A 21,422-nucleotide genomic window follows, 5' to 3' on the forward strand; every position below is an offset into this window, starting at 1 on the left:
GAATGTTAGAAAGATTACATGATTGATCCAGGCTGTTTAGTCACAACTTATGGATGCAGCAACTGGTATTCTTTCCATTAGACTGTGCTGCCTATGGAAAGGCAAAATGATAGTAGTAGTCACTAAGATACCATTTCATCTAATTTGCATTGCTTACTACATTTTATTTGTATATATCTGATTGTTGCTATACAGATATATTTATATACCTTTAAGAAAAACTGATATGACAAAATTTCAGCTTGATAAAAAAGTTTGAGAATGATTTAAAACTTTACAGTAACAAACTTTCAATTAAAAAATTGCTATGGTGTTACAATTCAGTTGTTATTAAATTATGAAAGGAAAAGATGAAAGATTATAAACATCTTTATCAACTATATCATGATATATAGCATTATTGATTATTACTACTTAACTATTGACTGAAAAAGCAACATAAATGTTAGAGGACAGAGTGTTTACTGTTGAGTTAAAGAAATGAAGTTGAGAAGGTTTAAATATATAAACTCAGATTAGGCGTATGAAGGGATCTTTATTTTAATGCAAGCATATTATGAGATTCACCTAGATTTATGCTAGGTAGATTTATCAAGACAACTTATATTTGTTTCCTTCCCTAGTGGTATCTTCCTATTCTCAGAAGCCAAAGATAATTCCACAATAATGCATTGAAAGTTGCAGGAGGTAACCACATACTGTGTTGTAAATGTATAGTTAAAATAATCATCATGCCTCGCATATACTGAATAATTAATAAATTGATAATATTGCTACTATGCTTTCCATACATTGTATCATTTAATTTGTATAACAACCCTATGAATACTGTTACTTTCCATATATTATGGATGAAGGAGATTAACCTTTGGAAAGCTAGATAACTTGGTTAAGTTCACATAGCTGTAGAAGAACAAGGTTGCAAACCTAGGTCTGACTCCAGAGCTCATGCTCTTAACCACTTCATAATAGTACTTCTACTTTGTGTTAAATACTTACATTCCTTTCAAAACTTTACAGATCTCATTCATATCAGATATAGTTTAAAGGCAATTTAATGATCAGTCTTTAATGTACATCACTAGATTAGTGGTGATCTGCATAAAATTAAGAAGTCTTGGTAGAACTTCAATGTATCATTTAGTTCTTTCTCTATATAGGTAAAACTCCACTTAAATGCTCCATATCAGTTATCCTTTTCTTTGAGATCTTCCTCAACGTTTCTAGGCTTTAAAAATTCATATTGTTAGAAAATTGTGCAACTTAAATTTCTTTGCCTAGAAATGGAAAACAGTCATCCTTCATTTAAGCTATACATCATTTTAAAGAACAGTTACCAAGTAAATGTTCAGCCAGTCTAATTTAGTCCAGAAAGTGTTTAATTATCCAAATTTTCAAACTTTGAAGGTAAAGTAAGATATGATGACACAGCCTCAAAAGATCATGGAATCTGGCAAAAGGTGTTTTGCTAGGCAATTATATGGGCAAAAACAGTGAGACTTTTCAAATGTTTTTCAAGAGATTATTTAAATTTTTCTTAACTTGGCATTGTGAAGAGAAAATGGAAGATATGTGTCTTCAGCATTTAAATATCATATGGAAAATGTTTTCAGGATTTAGTTATTACATATCTGGATATCAGAAGCCCAAAATAAGATATAACCTTAAAAAATAATAGAGATATCTTCCCTAAGTTAAAAAAAAACAGTAAATATCAATAATCCAAAGGAAAAAATGCTTTAAGAAATAGATGTTATATTGTATTGGTTAAATTGTTTTTCTCTGGATTTAGATTGTAATTTTAAAGGCTGCTTTTATTTCTTTGGCTTTTGGATTGCTGCTTACGTGCCCTCATCCTATCTGAAGTAACATATATTGTTCTTCAATACATAAATGCAGTTGGGGAGGTCCTTTTAAAAAAATTCTTCAATGAAATTTTTCTTAAAGCAGAAAATCTTTCTGTAATATGAATGATTACCAAAAATGGGGATTACTTAAGGTTAAATAGAATCCCTATTTACTTGTAGCTTCTTTTAGTTGGATCCTATTTTTTGTTTGTTTGTTTGTTTGTTTTCTTGGATTTCTCCTTCAGTTCTCCCTCAATAGGTATGACATAGCCCTTTTTATATATGACCTTGAAAAAGAACAGTGAAGCTAAGAGAACACTGGCCAAACTGTTGGTTCAAGGTCCTTCAGCATTTTAATATAGTAGGTCTCACAACTCTATAGTTTTAATCTCACAATTACTGATATGTTTCTTTAAATTATTGAACAAAATAAAAATTTTAAAGGGGGTTCAAACAGTTTTAAACTTCAGGTAAGAAAATGGCTGCTCTGTCTCAGCATCATTTCATAAGTTGAATGCTTATTGTGCTAGGTGCTAGAAATCAAAATAAGACGCTTTTAGAGCAGAAACTATTAAACAGTGACCCACTTTTCTTTTCCCTGTCATTTGAACTTACACCTTTTTTGTTTAATTCCCTAGAGAATATTAAATTTTATAGTTTTTTTTGAGCACTACAATATTTTATAACAACAGAAGGTAGCTCAAAATACTATATGCTAACAGACAAATGATACATAACCCCTGTGGTAGGAGTCAGCAGGGAGTGTGGCAGAGGCCACCTGTTTAGACTAAGAACCTTTCAGTGGACTGCTGGATGGACTGGATCTGCTGCTTCAGTTGTGAGCCTTCTTTGATGGTGACAGAACAGGCGATGACAGGCCTGGAGACCCCACCGGCTCGCCCCAGGGCCTGCTTGGAGCGCACAAACACGTAGGGCACATTCTTGTCCTCACACAGCAGTGGGAGGTGCAAGATGATCTCCAGGGGCTCGGTGTCTGCAGCCATCACGATGAACTCAGAGATGCCTCTCTTGAGGGTTTTGGTGGCCTCATTGGCTCCTTTGTGAAGCTGCTTGTAGTTACATGACTGCTGAACGAGGTCCAATAGTTTCTTGGTGAGGTCGGCATCTGCAAGAGGGTAGGCTTTCAGATTTACATCAGCCTCAGTCATGGCTCCGGTTCCATGGTATCGTCACTCCTCAAGGAGCACAGGCGATGTCAGAGCTGGAGCCGGTTTTACAGTTTTAAATAATGTTATCCTAAGTCCAATTTTACACTTAACAAGTAAGAGCAAGACAAGTAAGAAACCTGCTCTTCCTTCTGCCTTTACTCTTTATTACAAATTAGTGCTTCTCTCCTAGTCCCCCTTGTCCTAGAGACAAAAAAGATTTCTACTTGAGTCATATAATGTATTAATAAATCTGTTAGAAGTGTAAGGGAAGCCCCACATTTAGGAATGCCAACTTTGTGAGTTGTGGTTGGAGTAGAATTTTTCTTCTGACAGAAAGATAATCACTTCTTGGTAGTTAAAAATTGTTGATAGAATTATAGGTAATGGGGCAGGGAGAGAATATATTTTTATTTTCTTGCTCTTTGTTTTTACTGATGTTTTTTGCGGACTATCATTAAATAGATGCACTACCCTATTTCTCAGTATTACCACTTAGTTATTTGGGGACCCTCTATTTTTTTAAATATTGGAGTTATTCAGATATTACTAATTGAATTAATATCTATAAACCCAAAGTTGATCTGTTGGGTAGTTGAGAACCTTAAGTGTAGTTGTCATTCTGCTGTCTTAACCAATTGGGTTTTTTTGTTTGTTTTTTAAATCTTTCTTTTCTGATGGCAAAGGGGAATATAGAAAACCTTTCTTGAGGGCACTGTGAAAATTACCTGAGAAAGAGTATTTTCTAATGTAATGGATATGTATTATTCGAGAATTTCTATAGTTCATTTAGTTTATTTTAGAGCCATAACTTGCAACTAATAGAGGAAAGATCAGATATGAAAATGAATGGCATACCATAGGCAAAAAGAATAAGTACTCATTAGTATTCTTTCTAATAAGTATCTTGTTTGAGCCTGGATTGCAAGCAGATGATATCCTCCTTTATGCATATTGTGCTAAAAGTAAATTGCTTGCTGGTATGTTTCCTATCTTTCTTCTTTTCCCTGCCTTCTTTGTCTTTGCAAGTTCAATTCATGTTGAACATCATTATTTCTGTTCCCTCTAAGATACAAAATACAAAATGAAATAAAATTTCAAAAAATCTTAAAATCAGTGTAAGTACTATTTATGTATTAAAATTACTTATATGACCTTTGAGAGAAATTTTAAGTGACAGTTGGAGAAAGCTCTCATCTTGTCCTTGATACACTTCAGAAAGTACAACTGCTCTTTATAGAAATAATTAAGAAGGATATACATTTATAAAGAAATCTAAATATTATTGGATGGAATCTTGGTATGTACAGTAAGGTTTTATTTATGAATTAGAAAATCTTTTGCTACCATAGGAATTCATTTGGTTAACTGAGTGATATACCTCAGTCAGGGTTAGAATATCTTAGTTTTTCAGGTCCTTTCTGGCCTACTCCAAACATTGGTGAAACCTTTATTGGAAGAAAATCTTCAGATTTCCAAATTGCCAACATAAAGAAAATTCTCTCTTCTTCAGACAGCCTTATGTTAGGATTTATAAAGTTTTTTGGTGTGTTTTTAAATGGCCTCACATTTTTCCCTTTTTCTTTTTGATAGGAATCTTTTAGTCCTGCTATACAGCTGCACCTTGTACATCAAGCTCCGTGTAATGTTCCTCCTTACCTCTCAAAGAATGAATCAAATCTTGGAGACCTCTTACTGGGCTTTCTTAAATATTATGCTACAGAATTTGAGTAAGTGAAATTTCAAATTGTGTTTATTCGTTTGTAAATAAGTGAATGCTACAAATTGGGTCATAAACTGTGTTTATCAATTTCAGTGTTGTAAACTACTCCAAAAATGTGTAGTTTATAAAATTTAATATCTAATAATTACTAGAAACTAAATAGCTTTCCTGTTTCTAGCTAATAAAAAAAATTATAGTTCAATAGCCCAGTTTTAGTTGATTTCAGTAGTGATCCCATTATATATTTAGCCACCTCTTTCCACTGTAGGGCCTGAATAAATGTTTGTGTTGGTCCTGTGTAGGTGCTGTATAGTATGGAACATCTATTTTCCAGGAACTTAAAATTTGTAATAAAAAACACAGCTAAAACAAACTTGGAAAAAGTTCTACTTAATATCTGAATAAATAGTTGTGTTTGTATGATATACAAATCAAGGACTACTCCTTTTCCTTTTTTTTTTTTTTTTTTTGGTGAGGGTGATACATAAACATGAAACAGTAAAGTGTACAGTCAGGCTGGCCATAACTGAAAGTTCTTACAGGAGTTTTTAGTCCAGATAGAGTGGGATTAGGGGTTGTTTGCAGCTCTTCTGATCAATTTGGAAAAGCTTGAAGGAGAGAATGAATGAGAGAACTTAGAAGTTGTACAGTTAGAGGAGGAGGGTACAGTGACCATAGGGTGCCAGTTTGAAGAGGTTTGGAGAGGGGAACAATAATAGTAAGCCTAATAAATTGCTATTACTTGGTGGGAAGAACTGTTCTAAGCAGATTATATGTATTATCTCATTAGTTTACATAATAGCCAAATGAGTTGGTATTATTTTATGCCCATTTTACCAGTGAGGCATATAGAGAGGTGAGGAAACTGGCCCAAAGATCACACAGGTAGTAAGGGGAATACTTCAGATAGTTTTGACTGCAAAATTCACTCTCTTAACTATGATACTTTATTGAAATGTTGATATTATCTGCTATCATACAGGAGTTTTAAAGAAACTTGACTCATATAAGATGATTTGAAACATAGGAGCTGAAGGAAGAAGTGTTCTTTACATTTCTCCAAGTAAAGTTTCTGTCAGACTGCCTGTTTTGTTTATGGTTGTGTCTCTATTACCTAGCCCAATGCCAGGTAGTGGTACTTGAAAAATACTTGCTGTAGGTAAATAATTTTGAAGCAGAAAGTAAGATTATGGATATGAGTCAGAGATCCTCAAGGTGACTTAGAAATTACTGAATTAAGGTTAACAAAAGGAGTAAGAAAAGTGCTGAAGAAAAGTGGTTCAAGAAGAATGAAGTTATAATAATCCAGGTTAAAAATGACCAGGACCTGAATGTAAGTCTAGGCAACAAAGATAAAAAGGAAGGAGCTTTCATCTGTATAAAGATGAGGAAAGATTTAAGACTGTATGAGACATGGGACATAAGAGAATATAAAGGTTATTCTAGAGTTAAGATTTTTTAAGATGTTGAAATGATAATAGCTAATGTTTCGTGAATGTTTACCTAGTGTCCTGCAGTATGCCGAGTGAATCCCATGTATTATCTCATTTAATTCTCACAATAACCCCTTTCAAACTTCGAGAATTTGTGAACTTGAAACTTGCCCGTAACGATACAGTTAGATAGCCAGAGAACTGGGATTCAAATTCAGGTGACTAAAACCACATTCTTAGTTGTTAGACTGTATTGGCATCATCTGTTGTGTCATGTAAAATAGATATTGGGGGAAGTTCATAGAAGAAAGATACTTTTCTGCCATGTAGAGTTTAGGATTAGAGCATCTAGAGAAATACTTTGAAAATCATCTGCTTTGTTGGACTGAAACAAAATGGTAGATGTGCAGGTTTGTATGTTAGTTTAGTATTAACAGAAACTAGCTTGCTGTGCCAAATGAATCTGGCTAAGAGGTTTTGAACTTTTGGACGCACTTGTTATGATGCTACATGATTTAGGTGACATCTTCACCTACTGTTTCATCATATAGTGCATTGTTGTTTCATACCAGATATTTTCAGAAATTTGACTGTAGGGAGCATAGCCAAGAGTGTAGTCATGGTAATGAACTAGGTGCTGTGCAGAAGAATTCTGGCAGCCATTAGAAGCATTTGTAAGGATGTTTTCTGAACTTTGAGATACTATTTAAAAATTCCCTTTACTTGAAGACAAAGGATTAAGTGCCTGTGAAAGGATGCTTGAGTACCTGGTATGAATGGTGCAGAAATTTTATATGGCCATTTAAAATTACCATTAAAAAGATTTTCTTACCTACTTCACTCGCAGCTTTCTCCTTAAACCTTGCTGCTGAAAATTCTTAAAATGAAGCCAGCTTTCTAGAAATGTACCTAGGAACGAGGAACTAACAAAATAGGAAAAAAAAGGATCAGGTGGTTCAGGAGTCTAGAAAAACATACAGTCAGAATTTAATCACTTTGTAACTTAGCAAAACAACAAAAAAGAAAAGAAAAGAAAATTTTAAATTCTAAATATCTTACAGACTCATAGCTACTGGAGAGTCTAGGAACCTTAAAAGCTATCTGTTTTATAATTCTCTTTATTTTCTGGATGCCCAATCACATGTCATTACTGCTAGTTTATCTGTTGAATTAAAAATACATACCTGTATACTTAAATACATACATTTTTTGAAAAAGGAAATACAAAGGACAATTTTTCTATCTCCTTTCTTACTATTTTTTCCTCATTTTATTTCATCAATAAATCATTGAATGCCTACTCTATACCAAGCTATTTTCTATGCACTGGGGATATAGCAGTTAACAAAAGTGTCTTTATGGAGCTTATCTTGTAGTATGGAGAGATAGACAGTAAACAAATAAAATGTACAGTATGTTAGATGGTGGTAAGTAGAGAAAAATAAAGCAAAAGCAAGAAAGGATATTCTGGTGTGTGTAGTTGTTGCAATTTTAATACCTGTATTGCCGTTTAATACCTAGCGTGGTAAGACAGTCTCACCGAAAAGGTGACCTTTGAAATAAAGACCCAACGGAGAGGAAGGTGTGAGTTATGTGTCTATATGGGAGAAGAGCTTTCCAAACAGAAGGAAAAACAACTGCAAAGACCCTGAGGTGGAGGTTTGCCTAACATGTTCAAGGAACAGCAAAGAGGCCAGTGTGACTGGAAGAGAGTGTAGAAGTCAATGATGTCTGAGAGTTAAGGAAGTCCATGTCATGTAGGGTCTTGTGGTTAGTTTTGATGACTTTGGCTTTTCCTCTGGGTAAAATGGGAAACCACTGGAGGGATTTCAGTAGAGAAATTGCGTGATCTGATTTAGTTTATAACATGCTCATCCTGGTTGGTGGATAAGAATAGACTGAAGGGGGAGCCGAAGGCAGAAGCAAGGAGACTGTTTAGAAAGGTGTTGTAGTAATCTGAGAGAAGTCATGTAGCTTGGGTAAAGGTGGTTGCAGTGGAAGTGGATGAGAAGTGGTCAGATTCCACTTACATTTTGATTTGCCATAGATTAGATGTGACCTAAGAGAAAGTGAGGAGCCAAGAATGGCTTCTAAGATTTTGGCCTGAGCAACTGCAAAGGTGGAGTTGCCATTAGGTGTGATGCGGAAGACAAGGGAGGAACATTACTGATTTTGAACATTTTAAGGTTGAAATACCCACAAAATATTCAAGTAGAGATACTGAGTAGAGTTGGATATACAACTCTAGAGTTCAGGAGTGAGGTCACAGTTAGAGCTTTATATTTGGGAGTTGTCAGCAGGTAGATGGTATTTAATGCTAGGAAACTTTTTGAGAAAACCAAGGGAATATAGATAGAAAAGGTTCAGTCCAAAGATTAAACCCTTAGGTACTCCAGTGTTAAGAGGGATACAGGAAATACAGAAGATACAAGAGTGTTTTAAATGACAGTGAAGAGAGAAAGACAAATTCAGAATGTAGATATTCTGTGAAACAATTGGCCTAGTCTCTCAAAAAGTCAATATCTTAAAAAAAAAAAAAGTGGAGGGGACATTTCCAGATTAAAGAGATGGAACAATCAAATACAATGGATGAACCTGGATTACAATCTGATTGTAGAGTGGGTGGAAAAATTATAAAAGGCATTTGAGTTACATTAATTTCTTGATGCTGTTGGTATTACAAAAGAGAATAGCCTTATTCTTAGATATATGCCAAAGGATAAAGAAATGAAGTTTCACTCTGTCTGCAGCTTAACAAAAGGGTCAGTTCAAAACATACACATATACACACACACACAAGCAAATGTGGCAAAATATTAACCACTGTTGCACTGCTTTTAAGTTTTATGCTTTTCATTTTTCCCTTTGAAAAATGTCAATACAGAGATGAAATAAAAAGATTAGGTATGAGAAGGAACTAATATATAGTAATCAAAAAAGGAAGAATCATTGAGAAAGGAGGAAAGCCAATAGAATGTGGTGTCCTGGAATCCAACGGGGAAAAATGTTTTGAGGAGGAGGGAGTGATTATGTGCATCACATTTTTTGATAGATCAAGTACAAGATGAGAACTAAAAGCTGACCATTGAAGCATCTGTCCATGTGGAGGCTACTGGACCCTTGACAGGAGCAGTGGATAAAAAGCGTCACTGTGGCCTTTCTCACCTTCTGAGATGGCCCATACTCTGTGGAGTGTGTTTCTCCCAAGCCCAGTCTCGCCTTCTGGGATGGCCCACACTCTCTCTGTGCAGTGTGTTTCTCTCTAAATAAATCCACTTCTTCCCTATCAAAAAAAAAAAGTGTCATTGGTGTGAGCTAAAGAGAGAAGAGGAGGGGAGGATTTAGGTAGTATAGCTAACTCTAGGGAAATTTACATACTTGTAAAGGGAGCAGAAAAAGTGGGGTAGAAATTGGAGAATTAAGCAGGGTTGAGATTTTGTTTTTAGAAAGAAATTTTGCCATCTTTATGGCAAAATTGGTGATACCAGAAAAATTGTAGTAAATCGTTGAACAGTCTACTTGTTTGAGTAGAGAAGGATTGGAATGAGTAGAGAAGGATTGGAATCTAGAGCACAAGTGGAAGAGAAGCGCTGACAATTCATTAATAATAATGAGGAAAAAAAGAATATATAGATACAGACAAATGCAGGTTGATGTGGTGAGAGCTAGAGGAAACTATCTTTTTGATTGTTTTCGTTTTTTTAGTGAAATGAAGCATGGACATCAGCCAGGAAGGATTGTGAGGGAGTAGATTTGAGAAGTGAGGAGAAGGTATGAATTGTCACGTAGAAGAGTAAAGGAGTGAATTAACTATGGAAATATAGTATGATTGGTGGGTAGTGGCATTTAGGATCATTTTGAGCTAAGTCATCATGAATTTAAAGTGATCATAAACGGAAAGGTCAATATGGTTGTATTTTTTCTCTAGCGCTGTTTAGCTGCTTGGGAAAGGATTGGAGTAAACAAAGATTTAATTATAGTTGTATCAGCCAAGTAAGTTCAGTGCAGCAAGAGCAGGTAAGAGAGTTGAGGGATATGCAAGGGAGTGATTTTAATAATTGACCATGGACAGGACATATTAAATTCAGTCTTGAAAATGGTCACAGTGTTGCCTACATGATATCTAGGTGGCAGTTTCCAATAGTTACTTGTAAATTTTGGCGTGGGGCTTAGTAGCTGGAGAAGAAGATTTGGGAAAGAAACATCAGAGTACTGAAGCCCGGATGGGTGCTCTAGCATTTGAAAAAGATTGAAAAAGACAAAGTCCTGATAGACACCAGCATTTAAAGGGTCAGGCAGAAGAGGAGCCAGTCAAAACAAAACAAAACTCCAGGATTAGAGTCAAGCTTTTTCTCTGTTTACAAGATTTGGAATCCCTAACAAAGTGTTTGATTATTTGCTTCCCAGCCCTTAGTAATAGAATAAAAATATACAATTTTTTCACTTACTTTGACTAGTCTTAGCATATATGCAGCCATGTGGTATCAGACACATAATTTTGTCTTTATTAGACTTAAATTTTTCTTTGTAATGTTGTTGAAGTCTGCATTTCCAATTTAATCAGTTGTCTCAAAATACTTTGTCACAAAAAGAATGGCTAGAAGAGAATTAATAAATGAGTACCAGCTCATTATCATTACTGAAGAAAAAAAGCAAGCATCTTACCAATATAGTCAGAAATCTGTTTTATATTCAAAAGATTATCATACATTATCAGATCTGTTTTAGATTAAGCCCCATATCTGTTGTTCTAGTCTTTTCTGAAACATCCCTCTTTTATAGATTGTATCTTATTTTATACTTTAATTATTGAGTGACAATGACAGATTTTCACATGGCAAGCAAATTATGGTAGAGAAATATGGTATGATAAAAGGCTTAGTTTAGAGCCTGTTTTAAAGAAGGAAATGTGTAGGGAAAATATTTCTAAATTACCATTTGAATTCTACATTTAAATTCACCTCTAAGATTAAAAGTAGTATACAAGTTATGTAGCATGTTTATGATTTGAAATATTTAATAATTTCAAATATTTGAAAGTTCTTCAAAAATGCAGTAGATTGAATCAGTCCAAATAGTAGTGGTTCAAATATTCTTTTTTAATTCCTCTATGAAGTACTTCAAATGATACAGTCATTTAAATAACTGAATTGTTTGGATTGTTTATAGGTTGAAGATTAAACACTATCTGGTTAGTGATGAAAAAGTGAATATGGATGTGTCACATATGTTTCTGTGATCCAGTTTAGAATCAAATACTGGCATGTAATATAAATTCAGGATTAGATTTAATAGAAATATAGTGGTGAAGAGAGTTCCTTTGATTTAAGAAAGTAAAAGTTTTAGTTTAACAGCAGGATACAGTATTTCAATATTTTAAACTTGTCTGAGAGAAAAAAATCAGTCCAACCCCTTTTAACATAATATTTCCTATTTTAATTCTACTGCAGATTCCACTGTCCTTTAAGTTGAAATTAGAAACAAGTAGTCTCAGGAAAAAGTTCATTTTATTAGTGAAATTTGTCTTATGCGGTATAAAGTGAAGTAGCACAAAGTGTAATTTTACTGTAATTTTGTGTGGGACAGCAATGTGGTTATATAACTCTCCCCTTTACATTGTTATTTTTAAGAAAATTTTGGTAACACACTTGGACCAGTAGAGCAGTGTACTTCTTTTCTGTTTGGAGTCCAAACTAACAGAGCTGCTGCACATGAAGGATCTAAAACATCTTACTGTAACCAATCCTAAGTATTTCTTTTTGACAACCCACTTATTTTTAAAAAACATAAATTCTGATATATATTTTTAAAGAACTTAAAGATGTCTTTGCAAACTATTTCTAAACTGTATTCTTGGTAAGAAAAAATAGAAAATCATACTTTGAGGATTCTTTTCAGTTATCAAACTTCACAAGATGCAATATTTTCTTGCATGTTTTACATAGAAATTAGTCAATTTTCCAGAAACAAATGCCATACTGGACCCACGATTATATCCTTATGGATTCTCTAATAAATAGAGACAGAGTAGGACAAGTGTTACATTTGGAATGTCCCAAACCATGGTCTTTCTCCTACTGAAATGATGGGGAAAGCTAAATACAGCTGAAAAAAAAGATATCAGCTATACCCCAAACTCATTTTTCTATTGAATACAAGCTGAGTGGTTATGTGTTTTTAAAATGTTTTTGAAAAAAGGAAAATTGTGCTTGTATAAAATTATTATAATTTGAACTTGTACAAAATTGTTATAAATTTAAAAGAACAGTGTAAGGTTAGGATATACTAAAGACGGGACAGTTTACCTTCAAGCATGCTGATAAAATTGTTTTACTTGAATAAAACTTCACTGTTAACATCTACATCTGATATACAGCAATAATGGTATGTTTTCATAGAGTATTTTTTTTTCTTAAAACAGCATCTTCTTGCTTCTACTGGAAAATTAAAAATTTTTCTACCATAAATCATATCGGTAGAGGTGCACCTGAACAGAAATTATTTAATGATGCCAGAAAACAACACAAGAAGATTACCTCTCTCTTACCAAATAAAAAATTCTTACTGGGGTGTTAACAAGGAACATAGTTTTTTTGCTTACTTACATTTTATTTTTCATATTACTTCATTTATTCAAAAAATATGTATTGAATACCTAGTTTATACTAAGCAACTAGGTGAAGAGTAAAAAAAAAAAATACACAAATAGCTCAGCATCTTGGAGCTTTCATTCTATTTAGGGGAGACACACAATAACATAATAAATAAGCAAATTGTTAGAATGTAAGTGCTGTGGAGACAAACGAGGTAGAGAAGGGGAAATGGGGATCGAGGTGCAGAGGGTTGAAGCAAATTCCAGTTCTATGAGATCAGAGTAGGCTTAACTACTGATATAATAAAAATAATAAAAGGGAAGTTAAGAAAATAGTTAACATGATTAATGTTTTTCTTTTGATAGCTGGAACAGTCAAATGATTTCAGTTCGTGAAGCCAAAGCCATTCCCAGGCCTGATGGTATTGAGTGGAGAAATAAATACATCTGTGTAGAAGGTAGCTTTCCCACAACTACTCTCTATTTCCTATCCAACTATCATCATGGTACTGAGAGAATTAACTTGAATACTTTCAGCTTATATTTCATCTAAAAGGAATACATTTATGTTCTGAAGTGGTTTATAAGTCTTTTAATCGTAAGATTTTAATTAAAAAAATAATTTAAAATTCTTTAGTTGTAAAATAATAAACAAAAATTTAGGTGTCGAATCTTTCCAGTCAGTAGGATTTGAGCAGTCTTCACGCACCTCTCATGCTTGTAGTTGGTTGAAATTTAGTTTCATGACTTACAGGTAGAAGAAAATGATTCTTTGAAATAAAATTAGTTCTTTTATACTTAAATATTGATAATTAATACAAGCTAGATTTTTATGAATATTAAATTGATTTTCCTTTAAAAATTAAATGGCCTGCAGATAGTCTGTTCTCTAAAATTAATTTACATGTAATTGAATATTTCTTTAAGTCAGTGGAAACTGACTTCAAGAGGCAATATTGTTCTCACAGATGCCAAGTTGATGACTTTTGTAAATCTTGAGGTAACATAAAGGGTTGAGATTTGGCATTTGCAGGAAAACATCAAATTTAGAGTATTTTAATCTTGAATTATAATGCAGCATCTTAAGAGCTTATAAATGTGAAATTGAATCTCCTGCTTTCTGCTTCATTTGCTAAATTGCACAGCGTGTGTATGTTATTTTAGTTACTTGGTTCTTTTGAATATTAAGTACAGTTGTAAAGTGCTACGCACTGTGATCTGATAGTTTGGCATATGGCGTTACTTTATTTTGAAAAGTACTGTGACAATAAAGTTTTTTGAAATAGCCTTTCTGAGCAACAAAAAAATAAGCAAAAGGAGTTTTTAAAATTACGTGCCTGATTAGATTATATGACAAATCTAAAATTAACATCTCCATCAAATTTCCTATTCTTTCACACCTTTTTTGAGGTCTTTCCCCTCATTCTAGCAACTTCATTCTCTTTCTTGCTAGTGTCTCTCTAAGAGAGTATTGAAAAATACTCTCTTGACTTGATCCTACTGGCTTTTCTGAGTACTTTTTTTATGCCAAAATTCTTCAACTCTAGTAATTTTAACCTACTGCTGGCATTATTTCAGCTCCCATCTCACTCCTGATGCCTTTAGTTATCCTTCTTTTCTCACTATTATCTTCAGTTTCCTTATTCTCTTATATAGAATCAGTTTCTTTGTCTCTATATATGAACTCTTCTCTCTTATTTTGTGGGTGAAGGGTGAGTGGGGTGAGGGTAGAGACATGGAAAGTAATATTGGAGACACACACATAAAATCTCTTATTTTGTTCTCTTCCTGTCTTGTCCACTTTTCTCTCTATCCTGTTTTTCTGTCTTTCACTGCCAAATTTCTAATACAAGTTACCGTTCTCATTGCATTTTTTTTAAGCCATTTAGTCACACCATAATTCTCTGCACTGTCTTCCATCCTCCCTGGTATTAAACCTCTACTTTCAAAGGCATTGACCTTTCTCCTACTAGACAAATCAGTGGGTTTTTTTATTATTTATTTATTTATGGCTGCCTTGGGTCTTCATTGCTGTGTGCGGGCTTCCTCTAGTTGTGACGAGCGGGGGCTACTCTTCGTTGCAGTGCATGGGCTTCTCATTGCGGTGGCTTCTCTTGCTGCGGAGCACAGGCTCTACGCGCATGGGCTTCAGTAGTTGTGGCTTGTGGGCTCTGGAGCACAGGCTCAGTAGTTGTGGCACACAGGCCTAGCTGCTCTGTGGCATATGGGATCTTCCCAGACCAGGGCTCGAACCTGTGTCCCCTGCATTGGCAGGCGGATTCTTAACCACTGCACCACCAGGGAAGTACCTCACAGTAGGTTCTTGACTCTATGATTCTTCAGAAATCTTACCTATTTTTATGATTTAGACTTAATATACCTATGCTTTTACTTCACTTTTAGACATCTTCTCACTTGAATTTTATCTACCTTGTTAGACAGCTCATAGCTATTATAAAACTATTTATTATACACATAAATCTGATGTTAGGCTAAACCACATGCAATTGCTACTGTGTAGGTCAGAAACTGTCAAATATTGGCAATTTCATATAATTCAACCAAATAAAAAACTGAAGTTCTCATTTTAATAATTTCTTGTTTATATGTGCATTTAACATTGTAGAACCTTTTGATGGAACAAATACAGCCAGAGCTGTGCATGAAAAGCAGAAGTTTGACATGATCAAGGATCAATTTTTAAAGGTAAACAATGCATCAGATTAACTCTAGAAGCATTAGTGCACTAGTGTGCTTTGAAAATTAAAAAAAACATATAGGTAATAGGAAAGAACAGCTCTGGTTCCTGTGTTGTGAAGCAATTAATGTGGCACAATAGGGAATTTATTACTTGAATTTAGAAATACTCCTTCAGAGAGATCTGACTCCGCTTTTACTGACATGGCTTTCACTTTGTGGAAATAAGCATTTTCACAGTGAGCTTATTAAGCTCTCAAAATGAATGAATAAAACCTAAAGAACTCCTTTCCCTCCTTAAAATATTGGGGAAGAAATATAGCCTTAGAAGAAAGCCACGTCTGTTCCATATTTTTCTTCTATATACCCCCTGTAACAAGGAACTAGAGCTCCATTTTATCTTTGTTTATATTCTGAGAAGTTAAACAAAATGTATGTGTTTGTGTGCACACACATTTTGTATATATAAAGTCATATATATGTAAACTGTAGTTTATTCCTTAGCTCTCTAGTCCACAGTATGAATTTTTTCATCAGTGATTTTGCTAGGTTTGATTCCTAGCTTCAAGTTATTCAACAATACAGAGTAGAAACACATTGATAGAAATATGTGTAGTAATATTATGAGACATATAGGAGAGAATACTTCATAGAATAAAAAGATCAAGGAACTTGTGAAGATCATTTTAGAGGCATATTTTTTCATTACTAAGACATCAAAGTGGACTTTATTTTGATGATTATTAAAAATGCAAGTGTATCATGTTTACAGGCTGTCCTTCAAATTAGGCCCTCTCAGTTTGTCAACCAGAATAGAAAATTTAAAATGAAATGGAATTCTGTAGGGCAAAACAAGTATCCAAGAGGGAATGTTTTTCTCTATCAGATTAAATTGAGAACTCAAAAATAGCATTTCTACATTGCTGTTCTTACTGATGGGTGAGCTTTCATTTATGATTGTTTAGCTATAAAACCAGTACTTTTACTCAGTTGAACAACTGAAGTAAGAACAAACTGCAAAGATCTGCAGCCAGATTTTTTGGTAGTGGGCCAGATTTTTAGCTTATGAACAAGAATTTCAGTTTCTTTTTTCTCTTAAAAATTCTTTTCACTCTTCTTGTCTAGAGGTATTGTATAAGGTGCTTTATTATAGATTTACTCTCTCTTTCTTCATAAATACAGTTTTTAATTGGAAGAGCTTTCTAGATACAAAATAGTCAATCAAATAATTGAAGTAATCTTTCCTTACCCTCTCAAACCCAAAGGTTTTGTATTAATTACTTTGCTGTTTTAAATGACATTATCTAAATCGGTGAATAAATGTTAATATTGTCAGTTGCATCTTTTTGTACCACCTATGTGCTCATTTCTTTATTAATGAATTGGAACTACACAGGTGTAAAGTTTTTAAATAACATCTTTCTGATGACAGAAACAATACTTTTACTGTGTTAAAAACTTGAGATATAAAAACACAGACAGAAAAAAGTCATCCCAAATTTTACTGCCTTGAGAAATCACTGTTAACATTCTAGTAACACTCCTTTCAGCCTTTTGTTCCACATATATTTTAGGTTTTAAGAATGATTTTTCTTTCTCTTCCAGTCATGGCACAGATTGAAAAACAAACGAGATTTGAACAGTATACTACCGTTAAGAACTGCTGTCCTGAAAAGATAACTGGCCTCTATTTCTTAATAAAGAACAGTAGTAACATCATAATGCATTTTGTTAACCTTCATCATGGTTTCTTTTTAATTGTTCTTCTTGTTTTCATGTTTTATTCTTAAGAGGACATACTTATATATGCATATTTTATTATGACATTTCCTAATAAAGCCCTTTGATTTAAAGATGTATTTTTGAAAATGTTTACATTGATAATTAGTAATATTATGGCATGAATTTTCAGGAGATCAAATAAAATATTTTTTTGAGAATTATCAAATAAAAGTTTTTTGCTATAACTGTAATTAATTGTACCACATACTAATACTGAAGAGATGTGTGGACTGTTGGAAAGGGTCTGATGTATACATACTTAAAAGTATCACCTTCGGTAGATGGTTTGTTGCCTGAGTCTGTTCTAGTGAAGTGAAGATTCGAGTCAGTTATTCAGTTACTTGAAGCAAAATGAAATCTTTTATTTCAGTGAAATCACTGCAGAGGCATGAAATACTGGACAATTGCCTTAAGTCCTCACTTGACTCATCAGGATAAACTGAGGCTTTGTGTCGATATTAGCATTTCATTAGTACCTCACATGCTTTTGGTGTACTTGTGATTGCTTTAAATTTTGTGTTGAAACAACTGCATTTTGCACTGTAATAATATGAGCACTAACTCTGTATTGTACAGCAGTTAGGGAATTGTTTTCAAGAATCAGTTCAGTGTAGACATTTTGAAAAGATTAAGTCCTCTGTGCTTTATGATAGCTTAGTGCAATTTGCACTTTTGTTTTACTTCCCGTTTTCCTGCTTTTATTTTTCCTGTGACATGAAGCAACAGAAACTGAAAGATCAAAGTTGAGATTATATCCTATTGATAGTATCAGAGTTTTTTCTGTGTATAATTATAGGATTGTAATCTAAACTGGAATTTTTAGGCAGTAAGCCACTATAAAATGTTCTAGATAAGACATAACATTATTATAAATAAAAGCTTAATGTTTGTAAAGATATCTTTTCCACAAGAAGAAATAGTGGTGGCTGCTAAAAATGCTACAGTGTTTATTAAGGTCGTTTTTGGTTTATGTAAATATTTGTAAATTGGTCAGTGCCTGTAAATTTAAATATAAATAATCTTAAAAACAGTTTTAACTTTTTCAAAAGGACTGTGTACAACTTCTTTTAGACCTGCTGTAGCACAGTTTGTACCTCTAATGTATTTGGTTTTTTTGCAGACCAATTCAAATGCTAACAAGACTTTTGCTTTTTGACTCATAAAAGGTGCATATTTTCATTTTTTTCTTTAAGTTTAAATTTTTGTATGATCAAATGGAATAAAGTTTATATATGGAAATTGTCGATGTGTTTTTTGCTTTTTTTTTTCTTCTGTGAAAGTCTTTACTTCTGAGATGAGATTGAGGCTGTAGTTATCATCTGGAGCTGAACTGAATCCAGTTATTGTGTGTAATTATTTAGATTATGCAGAGAATCTTGGAATCAAGTTCATTCATCTTTAAGCCAACTAGCCACATCAACACCCTATTTCTCTGGCATTATTAGGAATGAAGCTTTCCACACAGGTGAATTTTTCAGCTTACTGATGATTAATGCTTTTGAAGCAATTAAGCTTTATATACTAGTTCTTTTTCTTGGAAATTTCCCTAAAATGTAATTTACACTATGCAACTCTTCTTTATCAGAATGTGTTGAGTATAATTAATATTCTAGTAATGACTCCAGGTAATAATTATAAACAATAAATAATAGCCATAATACTCCATAGTAATACTGTGTAGCTATCAGACATGGGTAAGTGTCTGGGGCATTCTGCCTCTACAGTATTATGACATTTCCTAATAAAGCCCCAGAATTTACTATGGACTCCTTCATGCCACTGTTTTCTCAGCTATCAATGACCACCAGGCCCCCTATCTCACTGCTGCTGCTTTTCAGCCATATCGCTATAACAGATAATCAAGAAGTTAATAAATTTACACCCAGTTGTAAATCAATAGACTGAAACCTAAGATTATGCACTTTGTGACTGCTAAATATGAGGGATAAGTGGTCTGTCAATATATGAGAGAATTTTTTTTTTTTTTTTGCAGTACGCGGGCCTCTCACTGTTGTGGCCTCTCCCGTTGCAGAGCACAGGCTCCAGACATGCAGGCTCAGCGGCTATGTCTCACGGGCCCAGCCGCCCCGCAGCATGTGGGATCTTCCCGGACCGGGGCACGAACCCATGTCCCCTGCATCGGCAGGCGGACTCTCAACCACTGCGCCACCAGGGAAGCCCTGAGAGAATTTTTAGGCTTTTAAATTATTTTCAATATGAATTATTTAATTGTGTTGTGAATAATACATTCTTTTCTATTTGTATTGATCTGGCCATTTCTATTTATGTTGTTACTCAGGAAAGTAGTGTTAAAAAGTTTAAAATGTGCAATCGGTACTGCAGTTCTAAATTTTGGATTGGTTTGAGCTAAGATCTTCACAAATCTTGTTGACTATAGTTAGTGTTCCTAAGAAATTTTGAGTTAAATGGAGGGAATATACCTGTAGTTTTTTGTGTGTGTGTGTGAGATACGCGGGCCTCTCACTGTTGTGGCCTCTCCAGTTGCGGAGCACAGGCTCCGGATGCGCAGGCTCGGCGGCCATGGCTCACGGGCCCAGCCGCTCCGCGGCATGTGGAATCCTCCCAGTCCAGGGCATGGACGCACGTCCCCTGCATTGGCAGGCGGACTCTCAACCACTGCGCCACCAGGGAAGCCCACCTGTAGTTTTGATTAGTGTTTAATAGATCCCACAGCTGCAGTTGATTCCTTTTTGTCCTAATGAGCAGACACTTGGGATTACTAATGCAAAAGCCAACCTGCTGTAAGAGAATGCATACTGCTGATGTTATACCTGGTTTAGTGAACCCTGGAAGGCTGGACTATTGTCCTCCCTCTCATGCCCCCTAGCTGATGCTTCTGTACTGTACCTCAACTACCTGCGGTTCTTTGCCCACAGACCTAATGCACACATATGAGCTAGGGATAACTGTAACTGGGGAATACTACCTAATTTACATTTATCATATTTAACAACTCTGTGAATAGAATTTGCTGTAATTAAAAATCAGTGTTAGCTCTTCTAGCCACAAACTCATTCTTATGAAAAAAAAGATCTTTATGTATTGTGAAGATATCTCTACCTGTTGTACATAGCAGGCCTGTTCTCTTCAGTGCAGGGACCATTCATTAAGCACCTACTATGTGCTAAGTACTTTGCTAAGCTTCTGCACTTGTATGAGATGGGGATAGTGGGACAAAGATAAACTTACAGTCAGTCTGCTGGGGAAAGAGACACAAACATAATTTGAATATAGGATAATGTGGGAACCTAAAACAGTGTTATTGAACTTAAGCTGGGGATTTCAGAGAAAGGTGTGATCTTGAATGATGAGTACCCAGGTAAATAAAGATGGGAAGAACGTTTCAGGTGGAAGGAATTGTGTACATAAAGGCACAGTGGTGTGACTTGATAAATGTTAGAACTCCTGACTTCCAAAGGCAAGACCAGATAGCTAAGATGTGGGTTGTTAGCATTTATCTTCCCAAGGACCTTGGACAAAACAGACTTTGGCCAATGTAGGGAAATTATTCCTCTTCAAAGTTTTAAGATTTGTGGAGATAAAAGTTTCCTGGCTGAATAATCCAGGGGTCACTGAGGAAGAGAATACACAATATTGATTTGCAAATATAAAAGGAGCCAATACTGAACAATGGTTCAAAACTGGGCTTTTGAAATGGGCAGACTTTGTTTTCCATTGGGTCACTTTGCTAGCAAAAGGAGACCTTGAGCAAGCTAGGTACCCAAGCTCTTCTGAGCCTGTTTTCTCATTAATAAAACCAGCATCTTAGTTAAACCTACCACAGCAGAGTTGTGAGGGGGAAATTACGAGTGCCTGAACTAGTAGTAAGTGTTCTGCTCTGTAAAAGGGAGTAGTTATCTGGTTGGGATAAGGGCCCATCGAGTAGCTCAGTTCTCCAAACCTGAAGCCTACCAAACCCACTCTAGAGGGAAGAGAAGCAGGGGGGCTGTGTGCCTTTCCTCCTCCCAACTCCCGGATGCAGCAGGAGCCTGCGCCCCTCGGAGTGGTGCTCTCCAGTTGCCCAAAGAGCCCGCCAGGGACCCGCCTAAATTGGGGCGGGGAGGGCTGCGGGAAGTTAGACGCGCAGGGAACAGGAGACGCCGAGCCCCGGCCCCAGAAGCTCGGTGGTGAAACTTTCTGACGCTTTCTATTTAAAGTCGC

General features: G+C 34.9%; 1 protein-coding gene and 1 pseudogene across 16 annotated transcripts in view; one reads left to right on the forward strand and one right to left on the reverse strand.

The window, feature by feature from the left end:
- The window catches only part of TENT2 (terminal nucleotidyltransferase 2), a 56,919-nt gene extending 39,739 nt beyond the window's left edge, over positions 1–17,180 (forward strand). For all 16 annotated transcript variants that reach the window (XM_065875582.1, XM_065875583.1, XM_065875580.1 and 13 more), the window contains 4 exons: positions 4,607–4,743; positions 13,128–13,219; positions 15,388–15,467; positions 17,064–17,180. In XM_065875582.1, coding sequence (XP_065731654.1) covers positions 4,607–4,743; positions 13,128–13,219; positions 15,388–15,467; positions 17,064–17,138 — 384 coding nt within the window. In that variant the 3' untranslated portion in view covers positions 17,139–17,180. The remainder of the gene's footprint in view (positions 1–4,606; positions 4,744–13,127; positions 13,220–15,387; positions 15,468–17,063) is intronic.
- LOC136121552 (NHP2-like protein 1 pseudogene) lies at positions 2,630–3,016 on the reverse strand (annotated as a pseudogene).
- Positions 17,181–21,422: the final 4,242 nt, after the last annotated feature.

Source organism: Phocoena phocoena, chromosome 3 (genome assembly GCF_963924675.1).
Source record: "Phocoena phocoena chromosome 3, mPhoPho1.1, whole genome shotgun sequence".
In the NCBI taxonomy this organism is placed as follows: Eukaryota; Metazoa; Chordata; class Mammalia; order Artiodactyla; family Phocoenidae; genus Phocoena; species Phocoena phocoena.